At 36.5% G+C, this 13,120-nt stretch overlaps 1 protein-coding gene across 4 annotated transcripts; it reads left to right on the top strand.

Moving 5' to 3' along the window:
• The first annotated feature begins 14 nt into the window (after positions 1–14).
• RAD51AP1 (RAD51 associated protein 1) lies at positions 15–12,594 on the top strand. 4 transcript variants are annotated; one of them, XR_014618675.1, is made up of 10 exons: positions 15–54; positions 474–517; positions 1,959–2,100; positions 2,889–2,998; positions 3,320–3,400; positions 4,849–5,001; positions 6,318–6,473; positions 7,395–7,535; positions 8,457–10,066; positions 10,158–12,594. XR_014618675.1 is itself a non-coding variant. In XM_084291330.1 (9 exons), exons 1-9 carry the CDS (start codon positions 23–25, stop codon positions 8,582–8,584), a joined length of 987 nt encoding a protein of 328 aa, XP_084147456.1. In that variant the 5' UTR covers positions 15–22; the 3' UTR covers positions 8,585–12,594. The 4 variants fall into 4 exon arrangements, 1 of the variants encoding a protein (XP_084147456.1); XR_014618676.1 differs by having other exon boundaries at positions 8,457–10,849; positions 11,799–12,594; XR_014618677.1 differs by having other exon boundaries at positions 8,457–9,602; positions 10,799–10,829.
• Positions 12,595–13,120: the final 526 nt, after the last annotated feature.

Genomic DNA, 13,120 nt, shown 5'->3' with positions numbered 1-13,120 from the left:
GCGGGGCGCGGGCGGTGTCGTCATGGCCGCGGGCACGGCGCGGCCGGTGCGGAGGTGAGGGCTGGGGGGGGGGGGCGTTTCCTAGAAAGCCGGCGGCCGTTGGCGGCCGTTACCCGCCCGTTACCCGCCCGCGGCTGAGGGGGCCCGGCCAGGGCCCCGACCCTTTGCTATAAGGGCAGCAAGGCCCTGGATCGGTTGCCCAGAGAAGCTGTGGGTGCCCCATCCGTGGAGGTGTTGAGGGCCAGGCTGGGTAACCTGGTCTGGTGGGAGGTGTCCCTGCAGGGCAGTGGGGCTGGGTGGCTTTAAGGCAGAGCTCAAACGCTTCTGTGGCTCTGTGGGTCTTAATAACGTTACAGTAAAACATCTGAACGCGCGTTATTTTTTTCCTTAAAATCTTGAGTTACCCGAAGTCAAGTATTAGCAAGTCAGGATTCTCACTCCCGAATGATTAACTCTCTGCGGTTTTGCCACAGGAGCAAGAAAGTTGTTGATTATTCGGAATTTGGTGAAGATGATGGTAAGTGATGTATTCTTGTATGTAACAAAAATGCCAAACACTAATGTCACTACCCAAAGCATCAGTGGAGTGTTTGTAATGAATCACTTCAGCAACAAGACCTACTGCTTTTAGTGGAAGTAAACTGTACACACTGTTAAAAGTCCTGATTCAACAGGAATATGATGACCGTAAGCCAGGATATACGAACAGTTTATTAGGGAGCTAGTGAATCCACTGTGTTATTGCAAGAATATTGTTTCTTTCCCTGTCTTAGTTTTCAGAGAGAATTGCTTGTTCCATGTCCTCCCAAAGATCAGTTCGCAGGACTGTAAACCAGAATATTGTCAGGAGTTGTGGATTGTCTGTACATAGACCTAACATTCCTATTGCAGCTCTGTACCTTGATGGGTTCTGGGTAAGAACTTAACAGTCAAATGTTGAGATTCATTGATAAGAAAAATAGATTGCAGGCTATTTATTTTCACGACAGTCCTTTCCTCTGAGCCCCAATTGGTGTCACATATTTTTGGTACTGAATTTGGGTTTCCTTACTTTCATGGATTTGGACTATGAATTTTTTGTTGCTATTGGTTTTTTGTTTTCCTGCTTGCTCTTCATCTGTTTGTGAGATGAACTGAATAGTGTGAAGTGATGGGAAGGAGAAGGTAAAGTAAATAATATTGATGGTCCCTTGCAAGTCCTGCAGGTTAATGCAGAGCTTTAATATTATGAGTTTAAATATGCATGACTTTTCTTAGTCTTTAAGTGACCGTTTGTAATATTTAAACAAAAGTTAAGTCACTTTTATTCTGTCCCTCATGGTTTGTTTTTGTTTGTTTGTTTGTTTCCTCAGAATTGATCATATATATATATATATGTATGTATGTATATGTTCTCTGGCATTTAGAGAGCACTGAAGACCATTATACTTTTTTCCTTATTTTGTACTGTGAACTGCAGTGTCTTCAGTTGGAAGAAAGGTGGTTTCTATGCCTTCTAATTTTCTTGGAAAACTGAAGAAAATATATTGTATTTGCTAAGAGGCAATATGAGAAAGCTAGAAAAAGGGAAGCAGGAACATTTCTAATGAACAGGAGTCGTTAATGGGAACAATTCACAAAACCTCAAGACTCTAAAACTGATTAATGACAATGATTGATATTATAAAAATTATTGTTCTGTATATGAAAAGGTGAAACTTTAGTTATTGAAATTCTGGTAACAAATGATCACCATTAAAACAGGTGTGAAAGAAGTCACATTAAATTTTCATTAAAAATACTTTTAAGAACAGTACTGTTACACTTTTTTTTTTTTTCTATTAGTGTTGATGTCAAAAAGGCTATGTTTGGTGTATTTTCAGTGTATGATGAAATTGGGTTGAGTGACTTCTTTTTGGCCACATGGAAGAATATATTGGAGGAAACCTAATTACTATTTGTTGTTATTTCTTAAATAGATGAAGACTTTGCATGTATAGCTGCACCTTTAAGCAAAAAATCCAGAACACAGCTGAAGGAACCAAAGAAGGAGAAAAAAGAGAAGCAAAAAATAACACACAAAGAATTAACTCAATTTCAAAAGCAGGCACCTAGTAAAAGGTGAGAAGTGTTGAAACGTGGTTAACTGTGTTTGAAAAAAGAAGCTGTATTTCAATAGTAGTATTTGTGGTGGTTTTTGTTGTTGTGTTTTTTTTTTTTTTTCCTAGAGTTTTAAACAGCTGAGAGTAAAAATACAACATATTAGTGTGGTAATTGTTTTCAGCTTTAATGGTGTAGTTGCAAAACAATGGTATAATAACTTTACATAGGGTCAGAAAAAGTTGCCTGAGGTCAGTAGTGAACTATGTCTATTGTTTTTTCCAGCTTTAAACTACAGCAATCTACCTGCATAGGTGCAGAAACAGATTTAGGTGTCTGATCTTGTCTTGATATTTCTACAATGCAAATTAATTGTAAGAATTCTATATTACTTAAGGGCTTGAATAACTGATAACTACAAAGACAAGTTTGACTCCTTAGAAAAAAACATATTTAAAGTTTAATAGAAAATAGAGAGTCAGTGCCAATAAAAAAAACTGATTATTTTGATGGTAAAGTATTGTATCAATGTTCTGTTTCAATGCAGTATTTCAAGCAAATGTTATTAGCCTTTCCTGTGATAATACCCGTTATTAGGTCTTATACATACAATGTTCCAACACCATCGTACTTTTAAGTATAGTGTGCTTTAAATATTAGTTTCTACTTTATTGAAGTCTCTTCAGGAAGTAATTCATAGTATGATGATAATTTCTTGACAAACACCGGAACTCAAAGTTTAGTAAGTCAGAGATAGATCTGTAACACTCATTTCATTGTATTATTACTTAGCCTGTTTGTTTTTTCAGAATATCCTTGGATGACAAACTCTATCAAAGAGATCTGGAAGTTGCCTTAGCCTTATCTGTCAAAGAAAAACCAACAAATATCCTTGAGGTGCAAAATTCAGAAGAACAAGGTTATTTTACAGTTCAATGCAACACTCTATTTATATGTAGCGAATTTTGACATGACTGAATTTATTTTGCAAAGAAATAGCTTGAAAGTCATGTTTTCTTCATAATGACATCTTGAAATAAATGAGAATTTCTAGCTTGTGCCTGTCTTCTTACATTCAAGTTTTTTTTTCTGTGAGAAAAGTAACTTTTCTATAAGACTTTTCAAATAGATTGTTTACAGACAGATAAAAATGCTCATTTCACTTCTTAATATCTTTACTTTTTAAAACATAATTTTCAAATATTATTGTTTAATATATTTTTTTAATTTTATTTTCTAGATCCTAAAACAGGTAAGAAAATTGATTCAGAAAATAGGAGACCTGTTTTTACCAACTGCAGTGTAGACAGTGAACTTTTAGGTAAGTTGTTCTCATATTATGTCTTTCCAAAAATAGCATTTAAATTTACATTTAAATATGTTTTTCTCTTATTTCTGATGGATTTTGTTTTTCACCTATGTGGAAAAAAATCTTACTTATTTTAAAATATTCTTAATTTTGAGGGATGCATTCATTTTTTTGTTAAAATGTCCTAAAATTGGAAAAACGCTGCTCCATTTAATGTGTCCAAAATGTCAAAGCAACAAGTAGATGTGACCAAAACATATGCTGTGCCACTGGGAGCTTTTTCATATTCCTGATTTTATTTTTGTGCTTCTCTACTTTCATTAGTTTGATTACAGATAAATACTGATAACTTTCATTCCTAGATAGAACAGTTTTGCCAGTTAAGTGGCATTGAGTACACCTGCAGCAAGTTTGCCAGCAACACCAAGCTGTGTGGTGTGGTTGGCACAGTGGAGAGAAGAGATGCCATACAGGGGGACCTTCACAGGCTCAAGAGTTGAGCCTGCGTGGACCTCATGGAGTTCAACAAGGATAAGTAGAAGGTGCTGCATCTGGGCTGGGGCAATCCCAAACACAAATACAGGCTGGGTGGAGAATGGATTGAGAGCAGCCCTGAGAAGGACCCGGGGGTGCTGGTGGATGAAGACAATGTGAGCCAGCAATGTATGCTTGCAGCCCAGAAAGCCAACTGTACTGCATCAAAAGAAGCATGGCCAGCAGGTCAGATGAGGTGACTCTCCCTCTCTACTCTGCTTTCATGAGACCCCACCTGGAGTACTGTGTTCAGCTCTCGGGCCTCCAGCACAAGGAAGACCTGCTGGAGTGAGTCCAGAGGAGGACCATGAGGCTGATCAGAGGGCCGGAGCACCTCTCCTGTGAGGAGAGTCTGAGAAAGTCAGAGTTATTCAGCGTTGAGAAGAGAAGGCTTTGGGAAGACATTACAGTGGCCTTCCAGTACTTTAAGGGGTGCTACAGAAAAGATGGGAAGGGACTCTTTTTCAGGGACTGTACTGATAGGACAAGAAATAGTGGTTTGAAGCTAAAAGAGGGTAGACTTAATGAGGTAGATATAATGAAGAAATTCTTCACTAAGGATGGTGAGGCACTGAAACAGATCGCCCGGAGAAGGTGTGGATGCCCCATGCCCAGAAGGTTTCAAGGCCAGGCTGGATGGGGCTTTGAGCAACCTGGTCTAATGGGAGGTATCCCTGCCCATGGCAGGGGGCTTGGAACTAGATGATGTTTAAGGTTCCTTCCAACCCAAACCATTCCATGATTGTGTGATTCTATAAAATGAGAACCATGTGAAAACGTGTAGATAACCTGCTAGTCTAACAGTGTACTTCGAAAACCAAAAACAAGTTCCTGGCCCTAAGACTCAAAACCTGCTTCTTTTTGACATAGAGAGAGAGCAGAGTTACTGTGAATTTGGATTAATTAGATCACCTTCTGTTTTTTAGGTCTTGATCAGGTTCTACACGATGACATACCTAGGAGTGGCTGTAGGCAAGGGACGGCAGCATCTAAAGCTCTGTCACATCAGAAGAAGTCACTGACCGTTGACAGTGATGACAGAGAGCATGATACTGACTCTGAGCAAGAGTCTGTACCAGGTAGGCTGTAGAAACCGTCTGCTTAAGAGTTCTTTTAATGTGATTACTTACACTGAGGTTATATATGCAGGAAAGTGTGTACTGCTTCTAATGTATCTTTCCTTCCCTCTTACCAAAGCATTATATTTTAATTGTAGTGCTTGTTTTTGCAGTTGTATTCTGAGGTTTGCATCAAAACTGAATCTGGAGAACTGTCAGGTGTTCAGTGCTTTCAGTACTGGCTTTCTTTAAGCTTATTGAAGACATAGCCTCCCTTCTTTCCTTCTTCCAATTCTCATCTGTCTGAAAACCTTTCTGCGTCTGATTGGATGCCAGTCTAGCCCATTGCTGTAATTCTGGTAGGAGCCAACTATTGAATGCCTAGAAAACGTGATAGACGCCTCTCTTTGTTATGCCCCAGTTGTTAACATGTCTCTATCCAACCTTTTGTCCTGTACTGCAAGTCTTATTGGAAAATACTTCCAAAATTACCAGTGGAAATATCTGGGGGATAGTCTAGATACTGCTGTCAGAAAGCTATTTCTAAGACTTGCCAGTGTCTGTTACTTTCTTAAATAATAAAGCTATAAGACTTATGCAGCTGAATTTTGACAAAGTATTTTTCCATTTTTTCCATATCTTCATATTTCCATTTTTTCCAAATTTCCATATTGCTTTCTACAACTACCTGAAAGGAAGCTGTGGGGAGCTGGGGGTTGGCCTCTTCTCACAGGTAACTTGTGACAGGACTAGAGGGAATGGCCTCAAATTGTGCTGGGGGTGGGGGTTAGGTTGGAAATTAGGAGACATTTCTTGGAAGGGGTTGACCAGGGAGGTGGTGAAGTCACCATCCCTAGGGGCGTTTGTTTAAGGAAAGGTTGGATGTGGTGCTTAGGGACTTGGTTTAGTGGGTGACAATGGTGGTAGGGGATGGTTGGACCAGATGATCTTGAAGATCTTTTCCAACCTTAATGATTCTATGATTACACATTAGAGCAAGAATATGTAAAAATTCGAAGAACTGTCAAATAATCTTAACTCTTTCATCTTGCACATGTGGGATATTTTTACTTGATAATTAAACAGTTTAAAGCATTATTATTTGCAGTTTATATCAGGGTGTGCTGACTTCCAAAAAAAAAAAAAAAAAAAAAAAATCTGTAAATACCGACTATATTATGACAGCTATTTCTTTCTCAGTTCATCATATAAATATGTGCAAAACTGTGTGCTTAAGATACACTGGTTCTTTACATTCAGAGTGAGATTAGAAGATCCTGGAGTAATAATAAATTATATTTCCTGTAAAGAGATGAAATCCCTTTTCGTTGCTATAGATGAGGAATCAGAAGACGATTCAGATTATAATGAAGATGATGATGAAGACTTTGCTATGGAAAAGAAGAAAACCAAGGGAAATAAAAAAGAAATCAAACAAAAGAGGCAGGGTGAAAAAGAAAAAAAGACTCCAACATCCAAGATTAATACTACAGGTAAGTTTCTACTAGGAATTTGAAATGAAAAGTTCCTTTTGTATACAAGAAACAATGTCTGTACCTTTGACAGGGTTTTTGTTTGATGCTTATCGTTGTTTTTCTTATTAAAAAACAAGTATTTTAAAAGACCTGAAGTAACAAATACGATTAGCTGACAAACTGACTTCAGAGTTATGATGAATAAGGCTATATGCAGAGTAAAAGGGAAATGGTGATGAGAAAAAAATCCAGGAAGAAAAAAGGCTTTATAGTAAACAAACATTGCTTACTATAAAAATAGTTTTTCTTTTTAAAACTAGCTTTTAATAAAAGGTTAAATAATATTATGTGATCTGAGGATTTTAAAAAATAAATGAATATAATATCAGGGCATGTTCTTGCATTTACATATATGAATCTTTAATTCAAGGGTAGCCAAACAATGCTAGTACTAATAACTGTTGGATGAAAGTGTTAAATATGCAACTTTTTCAGACTTAAGTTGTTCACTGTATTTACTTTCTTCTAAATAGCTTAAGAAAATTTTTACCCTTGTGTTCATCTTGTGTCTGATTTGATAACGTCTTTTAATTTCAATACTGAGTTTACAATACATAATTTAATCTTTAGTTTTATTTATGACAGGGAATAGTTTGCTTTGAATAGCTGACTGAAGAATCTTAGCTCTTAGCAATCTAGCATCTGGAACATCTTTAACAAGAAATTCTTGTAGTGCTTATTTACAAACTAGTATTGAAATTCCAGCATGTAACAGGCCTGACTGTTTAAATCTATATTGCTGTTTGGAAGACAAGGCATTACTAACATATTCGTTTCACTCAATTCAGAGAAGTCTTGCTGTAAAGGGATCTATCATCTTATACAGTGTGACAATTTCTCTGTAAAAGTATTATTCTAAGGCTGCTTTTATTTTCTAAGTATCGCCTGTAGTTCCTCCTTCACTGGTAACGGAACTAAAATCTGAGCCAACACAGATGTCCAGTTCTTCAGAACCAATTGGAAGGCCTTTACATGCATCAAGTCCTGTAACAGAGAAGAAGCCTAAATGGATACCACCAGGTACCTGTGAGATTGTAACTATAAAAAGATACATTGGTTGTTTTTAGTAAAGAATTCCAGACACTTAAAGCAGACAAACAAACAAACAGCATTTTGGAACAACTACTGCCCTCTTAAAATGCAAGGTATTCTTTTAACCTTAGGTTAAAAAAGAAAAAAAAAAAAAAAAACAAAAACAAACAAAACAAAACAAAACAAAAAAAGCTATCTTCATGCTTCTTTTCCTCTTACGGCATTATCCTTAACTCCTTTATGTGGGAAGGATAATGAAATATTTTCCAGAGTGTGAAGCAGATCTTAATCAAGAGATTGTCTTGTGGCCTCTTCTCTCTTATACCAGAGATAAAGAAAGCTCTTAATATGCTGTATTGTTATATATTCTAAACAAATAATAATAATGTGCTGAAGTGTTCTAACTGCTTTAGTAAAGCAAATACTTAAAAGCTTTAGGTTATCAGAATGTTTAAGCTGCTGCTGCTCAGTCTTAACTATTACTTTGTTTTTCCTTAATAGTTGATTTCCTTTAATGCACACATTAATTTTCTGTTTGACTTGTTTCTCTCAAGCCTTCTTTTGTCACTTGATTTTGTATTTGATTCTGTGATTGTCTGTGGTGCACCTGAAAATGCTCAGTAGACCAGGAACAATGTTTTTGTGCTTGTCCAGTGCCACATGGTGGTGTTTCTCTGTTGTGTTGCTTGTTACTTAAAACTGTGTGCCATACCTGCTGCACTGGCTCCCAAATAGATTGATTCCCTGCAAGTATGCTGATTTTCATGTGCTTTTGTGGTATGTTGTTCTATCCTTATTACAATGTCTTTATAATACTTTTTTGTTCTGCTTTGAATGCATAAAAAGACAGGAGTTAGGCTTTCTTTTCTTAAAACTGCTTACACCTTTTTGTTTTAAAATTATTTTCAGCTGCATCGGGAAGCACTAATAACATTGGGAAATATGCTTCGGTTAAGTCACCTACTCATGGTCTTAGACTTGGCCTCTCCAGACTAGCAAGAGTCAAACCACTGCATCCCAGCGCTACCAGTGGTTAACTGGTCATTGACAAGGTATCATGTGAAGAACTGTGTTCACAAAAGACTTTGGAAAGCATTTTGCTTATAAGTAGAGAGTAGAAAACCAGCGGGCAGCAAAAGCTTCGTGGCATCATCTGTTTTGCGGGACAGTTATTATGTACATTTCTAATACTACAGAGTTTTTATTCTGTAAAATGCAAGGCATCCCTAAGTGCTATTGAATAATATTATTTAATCATGGTGACATCTGATCTGGTCACCAGTTCTTTTATGGATTATACTCTGAGATAGTTTATAATAATTGTCATTCTTTTATCTGAATGTGGCAATAGTCAGAAATACTATGTAAATTATGGATTTTTATATCTCAAATGGATTGTTAGCACAAGTGAAAGTTACAGTTTAAAAAAATATTTATGGGAAGAGACATCACTTCTACCCCTTCATTCTTGGAAAGTTTCTCTTCACGCAAAATCTGTTAGTGTTTGCATAATTTATGTGTTTGTTAATTTTTTTTTAATATAGATATGAATGGTATTTAGAATGCTATAATAAAAAAAAAAGTTAAAATAAAATACTTTAATAAAACAAATTACTAAGACTAGATTATATAATTTTGAAGTTCATTTCCAAATTTTGGCTACAGTCCTGCAAATATTTTTGTGAGTGAAAAATTTACTTGAAGTCAATAACATTTCTTAAATTCAGACAATAAGGTTTTTGCTTTGGGCTCCTTGATCTTTGGTGAAGACTCTGATATCCTGCATATTTATTGAATTTTATAAAACTTGAAGTTACTGTTACTTTGTTATGACTGAGCTTTTAGACATAAATAGTCCACAAATGTAAATAATTTCCAGTGTAAGCATATTGGTTATTCCAGATGCCACAGTAGATGCTTTTGGTCCTGTATTACTTAAAGGATTTGGTCATGAACGAGTGTGTTGTATTCACATAACTGAAGATTCCAGGTTGTTCAACATACAAGATATTGTTAAAAGAATATATGGGCCTGTTGTTCACAGTAATTATGCAGGTAAAACCATGATGTTGCTTAGAGTAAAAATATGGTATGATACTAATTTTTAACTGTATAGTGTTTAAATGATTAAAACAAGATACTAACAAATACTTATGTATTAAAAATAATAGGCACGTTGCCTTATGGAAGGACTTAAAAAGAATCTGTGGATCAAAGTGCGTCTCTCAGAAACAAGGAAACTCATTGTTGTGACTTATAATTGCACTTTATCCACATTTTGGATGCCTGACTCCTGGCATGAAATCACATAACTATGAGTGAGTTAGGGCCTGGTAAACTGGACTAAGGGAGTTTAGGGATGGCATTTGCCTGATGTCTCTGGTGCCTGTCTGCCTCATTTGTGAGTTGTCTTTGCTTGCTAAAATGGTGCATCAGAAAAATAGAACTTTACAGCAGATTATCAGCAGATGAGCTTGAGACTTCTTTTTCAACTTTGGAAGCAGTACCCACAGGAAAAGGTAGGTATCTAAGAACAATGCTTGTGACAACTAGGAGGTGAACGTTGCGTTATTCCTCTCCTTGATTGACTTCTTGTGCTTATTTAACTAGCCCCCTTCTGAGATGTATGGTGGATAAGCAGCTGTAGCAGAACAGAGGAAGCATGGGGAGTCCAGGGCCCCAGGGTGGTTCAATGCAGCATCCCAATCTGCTACCCTCCACTCATGCTTCAGTCACTTTCTTTCCAGAAGAAAGAAATGATCACGCAAATGAACATCTGTATGGTCCCTCACTGCATCACAGTCAGCAGGTTTCTTTTTATTGAAATTAAACTGTCATTAATTGTTTTGCTTTTATGTTTTGTTTTGTTTTTCAGGATAAATTAAGATCTCATGATGTTATATGTTTTCCTGCTATGCAGGGAAATGTACATAACAATGGAAAATACTTCCTCAATATTAATGCTTTTGAAAGATATTCCTGCAATTAGTAGATTTAGGAATACCAGGTTTCACTGACCTTCCATTCATCCTGTTTTGGTATCTTTTGTTATTTTTTTCCATTAAACATACAGTTGAGACTTGTATAGCTCAGGTCTCGGTGTTGGCATTTTCATACTTTCAGAAATGACATAGCAGTCTGCCTTGGGTCCTTGGGACCTGTGGGTTTGTATGTGTTTCCAGTTCATGAGGATTTTCCAGTTGTTTCTATGCTTTTTTATATATATATATTTTTTTTTTCACTGAATGCAGGTTGGTCAAGTTCCATATAGGCAATTAGAGGAAAAAAAGTGCCTTTGCAAGGTAAAAGTTAAATGTTCCTATTTGTGTTTCAAGGCCACTCTGTACCCAACCTGAATAAAACAGGTCTTGCCAGTAGGTGGGATTATTTACAAAGATTTTCTTTTCTGTCCTGAGTTATTAAAGAGTATGGTCAGAAGTGGTCACATTGATTTGGATGCTGTAATTGTTACAATAACTAGTTTGGTCTTTTATTTGTTTGTACTCCTGGTAGTAACAGGAGTTGTTTGTGTTATTCCAGCTAGTTTCAGCCTTGGGAAACTTGCTTTTTTTTTTCTCTGAAAAGTACTTTTAATTTACAGTTGTCTTACTGCTCTAAATATTAAACAGCATTACACAGAAATCTATGTATCATTCCTCTAGCGGTTGCATGGTGGTGTGATGTGGAATGCATATGATTTCAGTTTGTAAAGCAATCAGAAAGATAGTGCATCCCTTAACAAGTCAGAGTCCAATTTTCACATATCTGCTCTTTCTGAAGTGAATCTGTATTAGTAACAGAGTGACAACATGGTTGTTAAAGAATAGATCACTACTTTTAGATGTAAACTTTGCTGCCAAGTCCTTCCAGTTGCAACTGACTTCAGTAGATAATCTGCCTGATCTAGAGATCACCTCTTACTTCAGAACAACAGTTCCTTTCAAGTGTTGATGGCAGCTCCAGATGTACTGTGTTCCTAGAGGTGGAATCAACAATAACATAGGTGAAAGCTGTCTGTGTGTTGCTGTGTGGTTCAGTTGCTATGACCACAGGAATGCAGGTTGGTCATGCAGAACAGGGCTGCATCACAGACACACTTCAGAATTCTGGCAGCCTGGAGACATTATGCTCCAAGACGGATAAATAAGCTTATTCTGAAACAAGCATTAAAGTTAAAAATGCCTAAAATTCAGGGACATAAAAGTGTGAAATTGCTCTGAATATTTATAAAGCATTTTTATGTACCTACAGACCTTCTATGTCATCAGTGCATTTCTCACTTCCTACTCTCTTTGAGAGTAGTGATAATGCCAGAAAAAAAGAGGAAGAAATTGCCAGGCAAGCAAGACCAGAATGAACCTACAAAGCAGCAGTTAAAGTTAAGTACTGCTGATTGGTGGTATAAATCTGTGTGTTGGGGTACAACTATTGCACCCGCTCATGCTTTGAGCCTCAAACTTTTGAGTCCTGTAAATCCTGTTTTTAGACGATGGTGGTTCACATGGAAGACATGTCTTGCTGTGTTAAGATCTATCAACAACAACATGACAATTAACATTGATGCTTTGGAGCAGAGCTCAGCCTTCCTGATGTGGATGAACACAGGATTTCAGAAGATGCTGAACAGGCTTGTTGTTCATGGGTGTTTGAAAACTCCAGCATCATAATGGAAACCGAGCTCTTAGATCTAGGCTCCTCATATATGTTCACTGACTTAAGCTTGCTCAAGAGCTCTCCATTTGCAATCTGTAAAGTACTTTCATCTGTTTTCTGTAGGAGTTTTGCTTTAATTAGATTAAAAGTGTGCTAAAGTAATCTTTATTGTGTATGTGAGGCCTGGATTTTGCAATGAATTTGAATTTGTGGCGTACAGAGAATAGTTGATGTAATGTGGTCAGAGGTAACTATTTCTATGGTGTTGAAATACCACAGTACAGAAAAGGAGTTAGACATTTTGATTTGGAAGAATAACATGTCTTCGTTAAAACACTGTATTTGGTTTTGAGAACATGTTTTTTCTTCATAGTGATTTTCTAGTCTGTGTACAAAGGTGAATAATTTAATGATATAAAATAATAAACAGCATTAAGAAAAATATAATTGTATACAATGACTTTGTTTTATTTATAATTGATGTTGGGGTTAGATAAAAAGTTGTAACTGATGAATAGTAAATTAAAGGAATAGTTTATATGAGTAATCTTTGTGAGAAAAGTTACATAGTTTTGGATATGCTTAGAGAAAATATTTTTCTACTGGGAAGTTCTTGAAAATAATGTGTTTAGGGTTTATTTCTATGCTTAGACTCAGCCCTGCACTGGACTTTTTGTATGTCTAATTTCACCAAAAGATATGTAAGAACTTGTAATAGAAACTACCTGTAAAATTTCACTTCCTGGGGATAAGAGGAGATTGCAGAAGAGATTCCGAGCAATGAATCCTCAGCATGGAAGCAGAATTCATTAATCCTATCCTGAGAGAGGCTTTCATTATTTCTGGGGGAAAAAAAAAAGATTCAGAAGTTCTCAACTTGTGGACAATTCATTATATGGTTCATTTCTGAAATTCAGCCC

This window comes from Netta rufina (genome assembly GCF_964035555.1).
Source record: "Netta rufina genome assembly, chromosome: 1".
NCBI lineage: Eukaryota > Metazoa > Chordata > Aves > Anseriformes > Anatidae > Netta > Netta rufina.
The sequence above is the reverse complement of the archived record's forward strand: the minus strand, read 5'-3'. Positions and strand labels throughout refer to the sequence as shown.

Bases quoted from the DNA above. Each gene is read 5' to 3' on its own strand.
- RAD51AP1 (XM_084291330.1), top strand. From the start codon at position 23: ATGGCCGCGGGCACGGCGCGGCCGGTGCGGAG. The intron at 518-1,958 runs GTAAGTGATGTA...TTTCTTAAATAG, and splicing joins GGAATTTGGTGAAGATGATG to ATGAAGACTTTGCATGTATA. The intron at 3,401-4,848 runs GTAAGTTGTTCT...TCTGTTTTTTAG, and splicing joins TGTAGACAGTGAACTTTTAG to GTCTTGATCAGGTTCTACAC.